Raw genomic sequence first — 16362 nt, forward strand, 5'->3', positions numbered from 1 at the left:
ATAACAAGTCAATGTAAGGGTGGGGTCATCTAAGATAGCACAAGGGTTAAACCCTCTGCTATTTATGTTTGAAGTCTTTTCACTTGAGTCCAACAGACACCTCACCACCTCATTAGTCCCTCTGTTGTTGTATTCATTATTATTGGTCACAGTTAGCAAGTTTTAATTGCATTTGATTTATGCATTTACTGTAGGTTTAATTGTTCACTGGCCATGGGCTGCAAGGGATTTAAATCAAATTAAACTTTATTTATAAAGTGCTTTTCATACAACAGTAATGGAAAAACCTTCAGCTGAGCCCAAAGTGCTTTACAGTCACATTAATACACTGATGGCGGCAGAGCTGCCATGCAAAGCACTAGCTAGATGCAATGTGGGGGTTCGGTGTCTTGCTCAAGGACACTTTGGCACATGAGCAGGCAAAGAGGAAACTGAACCCACGACCCCCTGATCGAATGCTAAACCTCTGCGTCACAGCCCCCCCAAAAAAGAACAGAATATCGTTCATCCAGAGATCAGTATTTGGTTTTATTGATAGACAGCTGACTTTTTACAGAGAATGTACACATTATTGGTCATTTTAAACATACACTCAAAAATACAAGCCCCCAAAACCCCAACGTTCCTTACAGTAAGATACGGTATTTGAGGGCTCGGGGAACCCTGTTGATAACCAGACGACCATCGTAGCTCAGCGAAGCGAAAAGCCAGGGATCGGCTGATGACCACTCAGCGGCGTACACGCTGTCTTCATGCTCCTCGTAGGTGGACACCACACTGTCTTTTAGGGGCTCCTTAACCCTGCATTATGTTAAAACAGATCAGGTGATCAGTAACAGAACAGGACTAAAGACAGCAAAAAGATTTATCATCCAAGCCAACCCGCATAGATCAAACGTGGAGATTCTGTGGAGAGGTTGGTAACTGAGCAGGACAGCTTGGAATGGTTTCATTTCTATTTTTAAAGAGAGACTGAATAGCATAGAGAATGTAAACTTTTGTCTCTGACTAACCTACTTCCAACAGTTGTCTGTGTGAATCTTAGGGGGGGGGGGGGGGGGGGGGGGGGGGAGGTTGTCAAAAAGAAAAGTGCCATAGAAAGGTGACAGACTGACATGAAGTCAGCCGAACTGCCAATCAAATGTGTGACATGTCTGTTGTTGCTATTCAATGAATAAGTGGCTGATCTTCACATCACGTCTTAAGGGGTTTGTTTAAACCTCAAGCATGTTACTCAAAAAAAATGCTGGGAAAGAATGAGAACAGATAAAAGGCTCAATGAGTTATGGTTGAGTTATGAAGTGCTGTTTTAAAACGGAAGAGAATCTGCAGAGAGAAAATTTAGAAAAACACATTTAACAGTCCACTATGACTTTTTTAAGGATCAGCTAAAAATGTACGACCATGCTGTCAAACAGGCAAGGACTCTTAATTTTTCAAAACTAATCACAGACAACAAACACAACCCCAGTTTCTTTTTTAAGACAATTGATTTTTATTAAAGATTTCAATAAATCCATCTTGCCTCAGTCACAAACGGCATGTGAGGACTTTGCAAACCACTTCAGGAGTAAAGTCAATGCTATTAGATCTAACCTTCAACCAGTACATGACACTAATCCTTGCAGGTCAGTGGCATTGTCTTTACCAGAGGAAACACTGGCGAGTTTTGTTCTGGTTAATGAGAAGATGCTTGGTCGAGTCTTTTCCCAAGCAAACACCACAACCTGCCTGGATTCTTCGAGTCTGAGCTTTTAAATATCGTAACCTGCTCTCTTCAGACGGATGTTGTACCCTCTGCCTGTAAAACGGTGGTAGTGAGACCCCTTCTGAAGAACCTGGATCCAAATATTATGGACAACTATAGACCTTAATCCAACTTACAATTTTTAGGTAATTGCTTTTACACAATTACATGATTTCATACATGAACAAATTATTTTAGAAAAATGTCAATCTGGTTTTAGGACAAATCACAGTACTTAGATGGCCCTTTTAAACATTTTTAAATGATCTCAGAGATAATTCTGACTTGACAGACTCAGGAGTCTAGTGAGTCTGAAGTGGTTTTATTCTCATCTTACAGACCAACACTTTTTTGTAAGTATGGATACTAGCTCTTTAAGGATCCACAAAATATTTTGTGGGGTTCCCCAAGGGTCAATTCTGGGTCCAATACTTTTTAACTTGCATATGTTGCCTCTTAGTGTTCTCATCAGGGGACACAGCGTTAACTTTCACAGCTATGCTGATGATACACAGTTTTACATCGCCGTGTCTCCTGATGACCTTGAACCTGTTGACACTCTTTTAAACTGTATCTTAGATATAAAGTTGTGGATGACAGAACATTTCCTACAGCTCAACCAGGATAAAACTGAAGTTTTAATCATTGGGTCTGAAGACAAGAGAGAGAAAACTTGGGAATTTTAAACCTTCTCACTCTGTGAGAAACCTGGGCGTACTTTTTGACTCTGACCTGAGTTTTATTCCTCACATCAGAATCGTTGCGAAAACAGGATTTTATCATCTTACAAACATTTCCAGAGTCCGCCCGTTCCTCTCTCTTGCAGCACGGATGCTGATGCTTTTATTTTTAGTCATTTAGATTATTGCTCTCTGGTTTACCCAAAAAGTCTCTTTTAAATCTACAACTATTACAGAACTCCGCGGCACGAGTTCTGACGAGGACCAGGGGGCGGGAACACATGACACCCATTTTACAATGGCAGCATTGGCTCCCTGTGGGTTTCAGGATTGATTTTAAAGCTCTCTTAATGGTTTAGAAACGTTTTTATGGTCTTGCTCCTTCTTCTTTAACCAATCTGCTTGTAAGACATCAACCCCCGCCGTGCAGCCCCCCCGCGGCTGCTCTCCTGGTTGGGCTGGGGCGGCTGCCCAACGCAGGGCTCCACCCCAGAAGGGTGCCCACAGCCCCAGACGAGCACCTCATCACCACCCAGGAGTTCTGGGCATCCCCCCGCCCCAACCCCAGGTACGAGCCAGGACCCCCCAAGGGAGACCCGCTCTGCGTTCCAGGCAGCCACCCGCCCGGCCAACGGTTGGTCCAGAAAGGAGCAAGGCAGGGGCCAGCCGTCCCCACCCAGGAGGGGGCACCCTGGGGAAAAGGGGGGCCAACGAGGGGTGTTGTAAACAAGGCCCGACCAGGCTTGGGGCACAGTTGGAAATTTGGCGAGATCGAGCACTCAGGGACAAGGACCAGAACCCACCCCACAGGGACACGGACACCCTCGGCTTAGGTGTGATGTGATCCCCGGCTTCTGACCTTGCCAAAAGGCTCAGGGATCCTCTCTCCCTGCGTGGAGAGAAAACCAGCACCGACACGGCCGCCGTTGTCAAGGCTCCCCTCCCCCCAGCATAGGGGCCAGGTCCCCTCAGCCCAGGGGTCCCATCCCCTGAGGCGCCGACACCCCTCCCCCTCGAGCAAGTCCATGCCGGCGCTGGCCCTGGGAGAGCTCTGGTCAGGCCTCGACGGGACAGAGGCAGCCAACCGGCCGGGGCAACCGGCGATTGCCTCAGCGGAGACCCCGACCCGTCAAACCCCCAAGGTCCCGTACCAATAATGCACCCCCCCCCCAGTCTTTGGGACATTTTCTACTGTTGCCACTTTGAAAACAAAGAGCAGAGCGAGGCTCAATACTGAGCAGGACTTGAAAGTTGCAGCAACAAACCTGCAACTTGGTTTAGAACAGATGTGTAACCATGCAGACAATAGCAGCCATGAACACAACTTTGTGTTTCTTTTTGCACATAGGTTCAATGTTATTGTTCTTACAAAGTAAATGATCCTTTATTTTATTTATTCTAGTCATTAGCAGTAGGAATGTTTAGGATTTTGATAGGGTGTTAAAGTTGAACAAATTTAGCTTATTTTGTCACAGTATTTTGCGTGTGTGTGTCTGGTTGTGGGGGGGGGGGGGGGGGGGGGGGGATTTTTCCTCTTCCAAAAGGGGGAACAAGAGAAAAAGTCTGAGAACCACTGCTATATGAGAAGTGGACTGAGTGACCCCTCCTCCATGGCGTTCCAAACAGGAAGTACCAGCTGGCTCCAAGAAGCCAAAATCCCATGAACTTCTTTGGAGACTTAAACAGCTGTTACTCAGTCAATCTATTGGTCAGAAAGTTGAAACTGATGCCATTGAAAAGTCTTTCTTTTAGAATTTAAAGCCCCAAAACCCTGAGAACCAGAACCAGAAGGTGAGAAATGGCAACCGGACTGCAGATGTACTTTCACTACCAAAAGTTATATCTGCTTTGCTCTGCTTCTAAAATGTATTCAGTATTTACCGCTCATTGTGTGATTAGGAGGGAGTGGGGTTGGGGGGTCTGCATGCGGTGTCCAGGAACTAAGGAGTGGCCTTAAAGTGTATGTATGAGTGGGGTCAATAACTGCAGCGAAGGGGTAAAGTTGAGTGATGGTGATTGAGAATAAGGGTTGATAATTGTTGATGAGAGTTGGCCATTGAGTGTAAGAGCTAGTAGTTATGGCTAAGAGAGGAAATGGGACCATAATAGATTGAGTACAGGGAGAATTTGGCAAGAGCTGAATAGTAACCATTACAGTTAATTTTTCCTCCTCTCAAATTGAGACTCATTTAATTTTTTTCAGTAGAAGAAATAAAAGAAGCATAAGAAAAGCATTAAAAAATGGATTTTAAAAGGAGAAAGCTGCACTCTGAGCTATGACTACCACATGAAAACCAATGATCAGAAATACATTTTATAGGAAAAGAGATGATTTCACATTTGCAAGTAAAATAATGGTAAGAACATTTAAAAATTGTTTGTGATGCTTTTTTCCAATTCTCTATCTTTAGAGTATCTTTAAACAATAATTTCACATATGCACATCAAGCATCAAGGGCTATAGACTCCACTATTAGGGATGAAGAGGCTGATCCAGTCCAGCACATCCTACAGATACTCGAATAATACCTTAAATTCAAATTCAACTTTATTTATATGGCACTGTTCCTGGTAAAGGGCATATCAAAGTTTTTTTCATAAAAAAGAAAAAAAATTGCTGAAATTAATAATCACAACAACACCCCACCCCCACATACACACCCCTCAAAAACAATAATGAAAACATGGAAATGTAAGAACTCTGCTGACAAGAGGAGTTCTCATTTTTGTCTTAAAAACCTCCACACATCCTCAGGCTGTTCCACAGATGAGGCACAGGACGCTGGAATGAGGCCTCGCCGTGGCGTTTGGTTCTGACCCGTGGGCCCACCAGCAGACCTGCACCTTAGGACCCGAGGGCTCTGGGAGGGTCATCAACTAGAAGTAAATCTGATGGAAAAAAAAGCTCCAATTCCATGTGAAATTTTGCAAAACGAGGAAAGAACGACAACTTTGAAATCGATCTTAAATCTGTCTGGGAGCCACTGCAAAGATTTTAGAACTGGAGTAATATGCTCGTTCCTTCTGGTTGAAAAAAACATATCACTATAATCAAAATACTCAACTTTCTTTTTTATGACATATTTTTCTGGCATATGGCAACAAAAGTTTAGCTTGAACTTTATCTGCATAATTGTCTTAGTGTTCATGAAACAAACGAGTCCCCATTGATTTAGAAAATACCGTCGCATAGAAAAGGTGACAAAAGTTGGCTATATTGCCTAGATGTTTGACACATGTTAAATAAAAATTCTATGGAAGGCCAGACGAAAGGGTCTTCAGTAAAGCAGGGCACAAAACCATCCGACTGCCTAATCTAGCTATTTCTTTGTCCTAACAAATGTATGTAAGTGATTGAAGAGATGCATACTCTAAGCCTCCATGATGTGAATAAAGCACATTCATTAGACCAAGCTAACCTTTTCCATCACTCTGACGCATCTTCATCTGAAATGCTTGGACCCTCAGGGTATCAAGAAAAGGAAGATGTGATGAAAGAGCAGACTTGCTATCATAAGTGCAAGCTCAGAGTGAGAATACTAACACTTCTGCAGCTTGGGGATCCGACCAATCACAAGTCATGGTCTGCACCTGCAGCTGTGACTGGTAACAACACGAAAGAGAGGTGGTACTAGAGATCGCCTGTCCGTCCGGGAGGCGATAGAGACACCTTGCGTGCCTCTATGCACACCAATTGTGCACTCTGTGCTTGAAGCCTGACTGGTATAAATGAGGAAATTAGTGCACTTATGTTAGCATCCTACCATCTTGCATATCACGTGCACACCTCATGCATGCCGTATTTGTATGTTCTCATTAAGGAACCAGGGCGCACACCTCACTAATGACTAGAGAACAGGGTTAGGGCACCTGTACTTACATCAATAATAATAATTAATAATTGATCCTTTCTTTATCCCACAATGGGGAAATTTTGACCCATCCCCTGGGGGGAGCGTTGGGCTGCAGACTAGCCGCATTCGGGGGGCGACAGCTGGCTGGGGAGAGCGGGGATCGATCTGCCAACCCTTCGGTTGTTGGACGACCTGCTCTACTGCCTGAGCTAAACATCATAACCTTATAGTTACTTTACAATTCATTTACCACACGCACAACCATGGAACGTTCCATTTTCACGACAAGCCACAAAGGAACTGTGTTCGCTTTAAAATGCAGCCGCTCTTCTTTACGACCCTCCTGTTACGGCTGAGGTTAGTTTATGCATTTGGAGTTTTTTCTGTCTCCGTTTTCTGCTGATGTGGGAGGGTCTGTCTTTCTTTTCTTTTTCCCTCCAGTCTTTGTTTGCAGATTGGTGCCGGAATTGTCCGGAGAACCTGATAGGATAAGGACGTCCAGATTCGAGTTTAAATACTGCCACATCATTTGCTGGAAGCCCCTCCCCAGCTGGCAGCAGCAGTGCTTACTTTGTTTGACTGTTTCTGGCTTTGCTCCTTGTATTTCAGTTGTTTTTGTGTAGTTTTGAGTTTTTCTGTAAATAAATTCCCAGCTTATTTTCAGCCTGGGTTTGTTTCTGAGAGTTTTTGAGTCATTGTTGTTTTTAATTTGTTCCTTTTGTGTGACATCGTTTTATGAGCCTCTAGACAGGGGTGTAACACATCCACGGGTCCGGACAACCCAAAACCTGTAGCACTCACGTAGATCAACTCCATACAGTTGCATGAAACATAAACATAATTAAACATAATTCCTCCATATTAACCCCCCCCCCCCAAAAAAAAAGTCAGTTCAATAAAGACTCTAAGGAGCAATAGCAATATATTTGTCAGCCTGCAAGAAGTACACTGTCTTACTTTTCTTCCTGAGGGTTGTCTTCCCCTTCACTGAGCTCTTCATCGTCCACCATGTGTCCAAATGGTTCCGAGGAGATGGAGACCATGTTGGAAAGGATGAGGCGGCTGTCGCTGCTGGCTGTTAGCACCAGTTGGTCATGGCTCTGGTTGTAGCGGACACTCCACACCCTGCAGAGCACAGTTTGATCATTCACCTACAGTTACACAGAAATGGGTTGAGGTGTAATATTATTTATCCGGAAAGTTACACTTTGTGCTTTATTGTATTAACAGAACCGGAGGGTAAAAAGGGAATACTGTTCTATCTAAAGTTGATGTTTTACAGTTAGCCAAGCATGGTAAAATTCATAAAAGATGCAGAACCCAACAGTTTCTTCCTCTCTTAAACATTGCCTAGTGGAGTTATCTAAGAATTCACATGTGTGCTTGGGCGAGTATTCAGATCCCAGTTACAGGAATATGGGAAACGTGTAATCAATGTTTGAGCCTTTTTTTACATGCTGATTATAAATATCATAAACTGCATAATCCTGTCTTAATTTGATGTTACTCAGTTTCATATTTATTCAATCGGATTACATCTCTCTTCGTTTTCTTTCTATTTCCAGTTCTCTAATGATTAATTCTGCTTCCTGACTTATTTGCTGTGTGAGTCTGCGTGTGTCTGTCTTTGTGGGCCTGGGGCGCAGCTCAGAGTGGGGTCCCAGTTCCCTCACAGGGAGGGACTGAGGAATAACCAAGGCTGTTGACAGAAAATCAGCCCCGGCCACGCTGTTCCCTGCGCTCCACTAATCCGCTTCCCTGGTAAAAAAATAGTCCCTAATACCCCCAAAGCAGCCCTCAGGCCATATCCTGGCTGCACTGTGGAAAATGAGCATGCACACATGCAAGGATACACCCACACATAAATGCATCCCACTGAAGACTGTTTTTATACAGAAAAAAAACAAATGCGAATATGCATTTTGGATATGCATGAATACACACAAATGCTAGACCGGATAGATAGAAAGGGGGCCCTTTGCAGGAGCATATATTAAATAGAAAACACTCTAAATGTGTATAAAATACTATGACCCAGCTGCAGACGTCCTGTTATATTAGACACACGCACATATCAGAGACACACACACATGCACACACCCGCGCATACACACGCACACACCCGCGCATACACACACACACACAAACACACACATGCACGCTCACACACAAACACCCGCGCATACACACGCACACACATGCACGCTCACACACAAACACCCGCGCATACACACGCACACACATGCGTGCACACAAACAAACACCCGCACACGCACGCGCTCGCACACACATGTGCACACACACACACATGCGCCCATCCATGCATCCATCCATCCATCTTCTAAACCCACTATATCCCTTTCAGGGTAATGGGGCTGCTGGAGACAAACCCGGCTACTGTTGGGCCAAAAGCATCATTTTCAGTTATAGGAATACTGCCATGTATGTTTTTGACCTTTTTTCATCATAATTCTAAAATTTTGTAGTCTGAATTTATTGAGAAAACAGGATAGTTATTCCACCAGGATAATTTCACAAAACAAAATGTAAATGTAAAAATAAAACAATGAAAAAATCTTTTTGAGCAACATGTTAGTCTGGTCAACCTTTGAAGTTCTCTCTTTGGTAGGACTGGTCAAATGTATACCAGCCAAAAATTAAAAGAGGAATTTAAAGGTTTTAAACCTGACAGTTTTTAAGGGTGTATTGAGACTGAGAAAGTTTGTACCGCTTAATTCTGGCAAGTGGCCTTTACGGACTAAAGCTTGTAAACAAAACCACATGACTAAAGATCTCTTCACTCATTGGTCAGGAATTACAAGGGCAGGGCAAAACAACTAGAGGCAGAAATAATGGAAGTCCTGTGCTTTGCACTACTTGTCGGGATAGTTCATTAAAAACTTTATATTTCGTTGACCAATTTTAAACACCTGTATCAACGTCAGGTTCGACACTTTTAACTTGCTTTTTTTGTTCATGAAGATGTGCTGCAGGGCAGTTACTGGCAAAAAGACGGCTAAGAGGGAATGCTGATGAGTGTTTATGACAGATTGTTGGAAAAACAGTAAGAAGCTATGGGGATCACGTTAAAGGTTGTTTTAATGAGCCTGAATTCATCTAACCACATTTCTGTCTCATCGTTGTGGTGTTATGGTATTATTTTAAAAGAACTTTGTCATGGAACTACAAGGTTGCTTTTAAGATGATGTCAAAGCAGCAAAAATGAAAGACAAATGTCCATGGTTTTAGATTTGTTTGACTCCCAGTGTGAATACTGCAACTCAACTAACCCTTGTGCTATGTTAGATGACCCCACCCTTACATTGACGTGTTCTTCCTACCATGACAAAGGTGGATGAAGGTGGAAAGATTTCATGTAATCCATGGACACCAGTGAAGATCACAAATCATTGAAGAAAAAAGGTTCAGCGCACTGTCTAGTGCAGTGGTTCCCAAACTTTTTCTGCAGGGCCCCCCTTTCTGAAGATTAGAATATTTTCGAGCCCCCCACACTGACACAAACATACAAATCCTTTGTTTCTAAACTCCACCGCGCCCCCCTGCAATACCTCCACGCCCCCCCTAGGGGGCGCATCCCCCAGTTTGGGAACCACTGGTCTAGTGGGTCTAGATGACCCAACTCCCAATGTTAAAGTGCCTAGGATAGCACTAGGGTTACGCTAAGATTATGCATGTAGTGTTCTGTGTTCGATAGTCAAATTAGGCCATAACTTTCCCGCAGAGTCAGATGGGACGGAATTTAGTAAAACCTGGTGGAGGTGATTCTTCAAGGTCTTTCATGCCCCTTAAAAATGAGCTAAAAGCTAGCAAGCTTCCAGAGGATCTCAAGGAGCTGATAGACCATCTCTGGGGCACATTTCCTGTCAGCTCCGCTGTCAAAGTGCATGAAAGCCTCCTCTAGGGATGCTTTATTCTCTGCTTGTGCCTTCCCTGTCATGGTTTGGAGGGTCCCTGTACCTCTGTCTACCTTCTCTGGTTACTCCTACTAGTACCTTCCTCTGGTCTCTTTCTGCTTTTTTCTGTCTTGTCTCAACAGGTGCGCTGGAATAATGGCAGGGACTATTGACACACCTGCAACCCATCTTCAATTACCCTGACATTTTTTAGGAGAGATTTTAGTAACCCCTACCTGCAAGTCCATGAGCTAACGCCTTCTGGTTTTGAGCCCACATCCGTTAAAAGATTAGCCTGGTCTCCCGCAGTCCGGCCAGGGCCAGGCGGTGGCACTCTCTAGCTCCAGGTCCATGGGCTTATGATGCTTATCTTATTTTCATCGAAACAGTAATCAAAAGATCCTCCAGCTCTATTTTTATCTTTCCCCCAGCGGGTTAACGCTCAAACTGGGCCACAAACAGACGGAAGTAACAGTTACATTGACCAGAAACAAGCGGAGATCCTGCAGTAAATTCACCGTACTGTGAGCATCTCTGAAGGATCTGGTGAATCCAGAGACGGTGACATGCTCGCCGGCGCCTCTATAAAGCTCTCCAAAATACATAAACCCAAGCTACTCGCTCAACATCAGCCATATTTTCCTTGATGTGGCAACAAATGAAGTGCAGAGAAACGTTGACGGTTGCTCTGCGGCCGGGGTGTCAAAGCATCGAGCGGTAAATTTGACGTGTGTCAAAAGAGAGGCGGCACACGAATCCTGTCTGGTGTGAATGCAGCATAAGACCGAATGTTCCTGAAATCAATAATACAGACCTTTTTGCCTCAAATACTTGGCCGTTGTGTGCAAAGTTCTGAACTTGTAAAATAAATCCCATTTGTGCAGACAAGGGAATCTGAACCTTTCTCCGAGAGTCTGCATATATAAAAAACAACTTCTTTTTACTCATTTTACAATCCTGGGAATCAGCAAACCTACGTTTTAGATTCCCAGAGTTAGTAGTAGGCTAAAATTCCCCACCTAAACAGAAAAGCTGACTGCAACAATTCTACACAAAATCATTCTGAAACATGTTTTTTTTTTTTTAACTAAGTTTGTATATTGAAATTGCATCTATGCCACAATATTGGCTGCTCTCAAAGTGACACTATAGACCAGGAGAAGTGATCAAATCTCATTTAAAGCTTAGCCTTTGAATGTATGTTATGCACGTGTATCGGTGTGGTACATAACTGCCTCCATCTCTGACTCCACTCACCAATGAGAGTGCTCTTCCAATGTTTTCACAGGCTCCTGAACATTGCGGACATCCCAGAACTTGACCTTGCAGTCGTCTCCGCAGCTCGCCAAGTAGTACTGACGGTTTGGATTAAAGTCCAGGTCACGCACCAGCTGGCCATGAGCATTTTCTACACAGTAGATCTGACTGAAAAAAAAGAAGATAAGCAAGGTGATAAGAAAAGAAGGAAAATAAATATATGTTGAGAAAAAAAATTGTCTAGAACTTAAATGGCAGAAAATGATTCACAGATGCAAACAAGAGAATTCCTGAACTAAATCAAAGCCCTTTCTATGTCCCTGTCTGTCAGTGAAGGCCAGGATTATTAGAGAAGCAGATGCTGAGAAAAATGATAAAGACAAACCTTGTAACGTAACAGCCTTGAAATACTGATACAGCAAAGCTCAAAGTTAAATGAAAGAGGAAGAAATCATCTGCAAAACATTTCTCTCTAACCTTACCGTCATCCCCATCAAAATCTGTACACTCAATTGGTTTAAGGTACCATATATTGTTTTAACTTAAATCCCTGCTCATGTCTAAACTTTTTTTGAAAACAAAAACATTTTTTGGAAGTGGAAATTGAATAAATATAGAAAAATTGAATAAAATATTACACTTGGGATTAGGGTCGTGCCGATGGACGATATCATCGTCCATCGTGATGGGTGACTGACATCCCGATGGAGAGACCACCATCGTGATGCCACGCCCCCCTACGTTGCGCGTTGACACCATAAGCCGCGGTTACATGTACAAAATATCTTGATGGGATCAATGGTCGGATTAGAATCCAACCGTGTACATGGGCCCAGAAAAATGTTTTCAGAATATAAAAACGTTCACTAAGGTCACACTTTCCGTCGGAATAAATCATTCGCACATGCGCATTAGGGTTTGAAAACCGGAAGGATATAAATTCCGCCGAGCGGCTTCTTTTTTCAAACTTTATTGAATGTAACAATTCAATACAAAACAATGTTAAACAGCGCCGAGCGGCTATACATTGACATGTCAGCTCGGTAAAATACGAGACGATCTTCTAAACGTGCTTTTAATAATGTTACGGTTATTATGAAACACCTGTTCGCTCATCATTTGAATTTTAATCCGTGTGGTCAGTGCTCTTTCTGAACGAAGCCAGGATTAGCAGTATGCGAACACGGGCTAACAACATTAGCTTTGGGTGGTGCTGCTTGCTGGCTGCACGTAAACATGTAAGAATAACATCAGCCTTTATTTAGTCGGGACACGACTGGAAACACAAATCCGCGTGATTGTTTGAATGTTTTCTAAGGACTGAGTGACATTTCTGCTTTGAAGCTCAAACCACTGTGTGTGCTGACGATCCGAGCTGTGCTCAGACACACACTTTTAGACCCGGTTCTGTGTTCGGTTGCTTGTACCCCTAGAGCTGCGGGACGGATCGCAGTCTTAAATCTCCCACACATAGCGCTCATGTAACAAAGCACCCCCCCCCTTCCCCTCAAACACAAAGCTGGAAGTCCGCGCTCCGCCGGTCCACTTCACTAGTTAAGTGCGGGAGCGGACTACTTCTTTTCTATTTTGTTTGTTACTTTTTTTGTTAAAGTCACTTCCCTCAGTTTATACTGGATCATAGCGGATGAGTCATTAGTTGGGAAATAAAATGAAAAAAGCAAAAAAATTAAAATAAAATAAAATTAGTCTTTATGCGGATGACATATTACTGTTTTTAAGGAATTTACATTCTGTAAATGAAACAGCAATGATCATAAATGAATTCTCCTCCATATCAGACTATTCCATTAATTGGAATAAGTCTGTTTTATTACCACTCAACAGGAATATGGAACAAAGACTCACAATTCCAGTTAAAACAGGAAATATCAAATATCTGGGTATCTACTTTTCCCCCAAACTATCAGAACTGGTGCAGCTAAACCACACCCCATTACTGAAAAGCATACAGGACGATCTAACACGCTGGACCAACCTGCCTTTGTCCCTTATGGGCAAGGTAGCCACGGTTAAAATGAAAATCTTACCCAAGGTTAATTATCTCTTCTCAATGATTCCCACACAACCGCCATTAAAATGGTTCAAAACATTAGACTCATCCATATCAAGCTTTCTATGGAACAACAAACCTGCAAGAATTAGTCTAAAAACTTTAAAATCTGCAAAAAACTGTGGAGGATTAGAATTACCTAACTTCCACAAATACTTTCTTGCAAATAGATTACAATACATCTTAAAATGGTTAAAAAATAATCCAGAAACCAACTCATGGTTAGACTTGGAACAGGCGTTATGTGGAAAGATCAACCTGTCACAGCTACCATTTATTAGCCAAACAGTTAAAAAACAGGATTGTTTCAAAAGCATTAATATAAATGCCACCTTAACAGCCTGGTGGGAATTTCTCAAAATATCAAAATCATCAATTCAACCGTGCAAAATGACACCCATCTGGAACAACCCGGACATCCTTATTAACAAAAAAATGATTCACTTCCCAGCTTGGCAAGCAGGGGGCATAAAACAACTAGAGCACGTAATTATTGATAGAAGATTCATAACCCCCCAGGAACTTCAAGACAAACATGGAATAAATAACTTCTTGGAATATCAGCAACTTAAATCAAGTATTACTAAAAAGTATAAAATTAAAGACGACGATTTAAAGCTACCAGATGTAGTTACCACTCTGATTAATTTTTCAATGAATAGAACTCTCTCCAAAATATACAAACTTTTATGTAATTTAGATAACAATATTGCCCTTCCAACAAAAAAATGGGATGCAGATTTGAGCATCAGCACAGATGAAAGCTTCTGGTCAGAACTTTGTCTAAACACCTTTAAACTGACAAAAAGTCCAAATCTGCAGCTAATCCATCTCAAAACTCTTCACAGAATTTACTACACTGGACAGAGGATGTTCAAGATGGGTCTCAGTAACTCAGACATTTGCGAGCACTGTGATAATAATCTACCCGACAGCTACATGCACGCACTGTGGTTCTGCACTCCTGTCCAGGCTCTCTGGCAGCAGGTATGTGCCGATTTATCAGTCTGGCTTAAGGTTTCAATCACTGCCTCACCGTCACTTTGTGTGCTTGGTGACATGAGTGCCATCGATATAGAAGAAGGATTAGCATCTATCATTTTCATAACTCTTTGTATTGCCAAAAAAACTATTTTAATAAATTGGAAAAACAAGAAAAATATAAACATAAGTCAACACAGAAATCTGCTGTTTGATCATATCAGCTTGGAAAAAATGTCAGCCCAAAGCTCAAGTAACTTTGAAAGAATTCAGTCTCTCTGGTCTCCTGTGGTTGACTCCATGACTTAGGGGGTGGGGGGCTTGGTCGTCGCTGCTCCTTGCCCTTCTGCCGTGGTTTGGGGTGGGGGTCGGGGCTTCCGGTGCCTGGCGGGGGCGGTGGGGGGCTCCGTTGGTCGGGGGGTCGGGTCCGGTGCCTGGGTGGGGCGGGCTGGGGCGCTGCGTGGTCCTCTGGGCTTGGGTGTGGGGGTGCGTGGTGGGGGGGTGGGGTGGTGGTCTGGCTTAGCTTGGGGGGGTGGTCCCTTTGCCTGTGCTGGGGGGGGTTGGCGGGGGGCCCTGCTCGGGTGGGGGGGGCCCAGCGGCGCCGGATGGGCTGCCCATCTGCACCTGGGGCTGGGATCGGCCCTTCCCTGGCTCTGGGACGGGACGGGACAACCCTCTCGGGGCCCCCGGTCGCTCTGGGTGTCACCCGCTTCGGCTGCGGGGTCTGGGGTGGGGTGGGGTGGGGGTCTTGTCGGCCCTGTCCTGTGGGGGGGCGTTCTGGGGGGAGGGGGGGCCCATTATTAGTACGGGTCGGGGGGGCTAGCGGGTCGGGGTCTCCGCTGAGGCAATCAGTGGTTGCCTCGGCCGGTTGGCCTCCTCGGTCCCGTCGAGGCCTGACCAGAGCTCTTCTAGGGCCAGCGTCTGGGGGTGGGGGCCTGGGCTTGCTCCGGGGGGGGGCGACGCTTTCTGGCTCCTCTCTCTCTGTGTGGGGTGGGTGGTGCCGGGCCTGGGGTGTCGGCGCCTCCGGGGGTGGGCCCCTGGGCTGGGTGGCCCTGGCCCCTTTGCTGGGGGTGGGCTGGGGGACGGCTGTTTGACCACCGGGGGACAGTCTACCAGCTGTCCCCAACTTACCCCCTTCCTTATATAACCTCATATTAGGGTGAGGGGGTGGGGGGTCTAGCCTGCGATGCGCCTTGGGGGGGGGCTACTTGGGAGTGGCCCCCCTCCTATGGTTGCCGTATGGAGTGGGCCCCCCCTCTTTCGGTTTTACTTGTACCTTAGACATGTAGGGTCCTTGGTAGGTGGGGTGCTTGGACATCACTGCAAGCAAGCAGCAGATGTCCTCCTGGCACCCTACCCGCCAATTTTAACCGCACCTTAGACATTTAGGGCCCCTTGGTGTGGAGGGTGAGGGGACATCACTGTGAGTAATCAGGAGATGTCCCCTTAGTGCCCTACTCGCCAATTTTAACTGCACCCCCCTTAGTACACACACCCCTCCCCCTTCAATATATACATTCAAACATAAACACACACACATGCACACAAACACCCTCTCAAACACCCATACACGCACACACATTTTACAAGGAAGGTGGGACCTGGGTCCATCTGTCCCCTACCCCTTCCCTGGTGGGGGGTGCGGGCCCCTTGGCGATGGCGGCCGTGTCCCTTGGGTGCCGGCTCCCTGGGCCCGGCGGTGCTCTCTCCGCACGGTGGGGGGGTTCATATTACACCTGAGCCGGGGGTGTTCGTGTCCCTGGGGGGTGGGTCCTGGTCCTTGCCCCTGGGCGCTGGGCCCCGCCAAACTTCCAACATGGCCGAGCCTGGTCGGGCCATATTTATAACATCCCTTGTG

The 16362-nt window shown here is 44.9% G+C and overlaps 1 protein-coding gene across 1 annotated transcript in view; it reads right to left on the reverse strand.

The window, feature by feature from the left end:
• Positions 1–507: 507 nt before the first annotated feature.
• eipr1 (EARP complex and GARP complex interacting protein 1) overlaps positions 508–16362 on the reverse strand; it is a 64567-nt gene continuing 48712 nt past the window's right edge. Inside the window, exons 7-9 of the mRNA XM_004082678.4 lie at positions 11453–11620; positions 7239–7406; positions 508–801 (exon numbers count right to left, since the gene is read on the reverse strand). Coding sequence (XP_004082726.1) covers positions 627–801; positions 7239–7406; positions 11453–11620 — 511 coding nt within the window. The 3' untranslated portion in view covers positions 508–626. The remainder of the gene's footprint in view (positions 802–7238; positions 7407–11452; positions 11621–16362) is intronic.

Source organism: Oryzias latipes, chromosome 22, assembly GCF_002234675.1.
Source record: "Oryzias latipes chromosome 22, ASM223467v1".
Classification (NCBI taxonomy): domain Eukaryota; kingdom Metazoa; phylum Chordata; class Actinopteri; order Beloniformes; family Adrianichthyidae; genus Oryzias; species Oryzias latipes.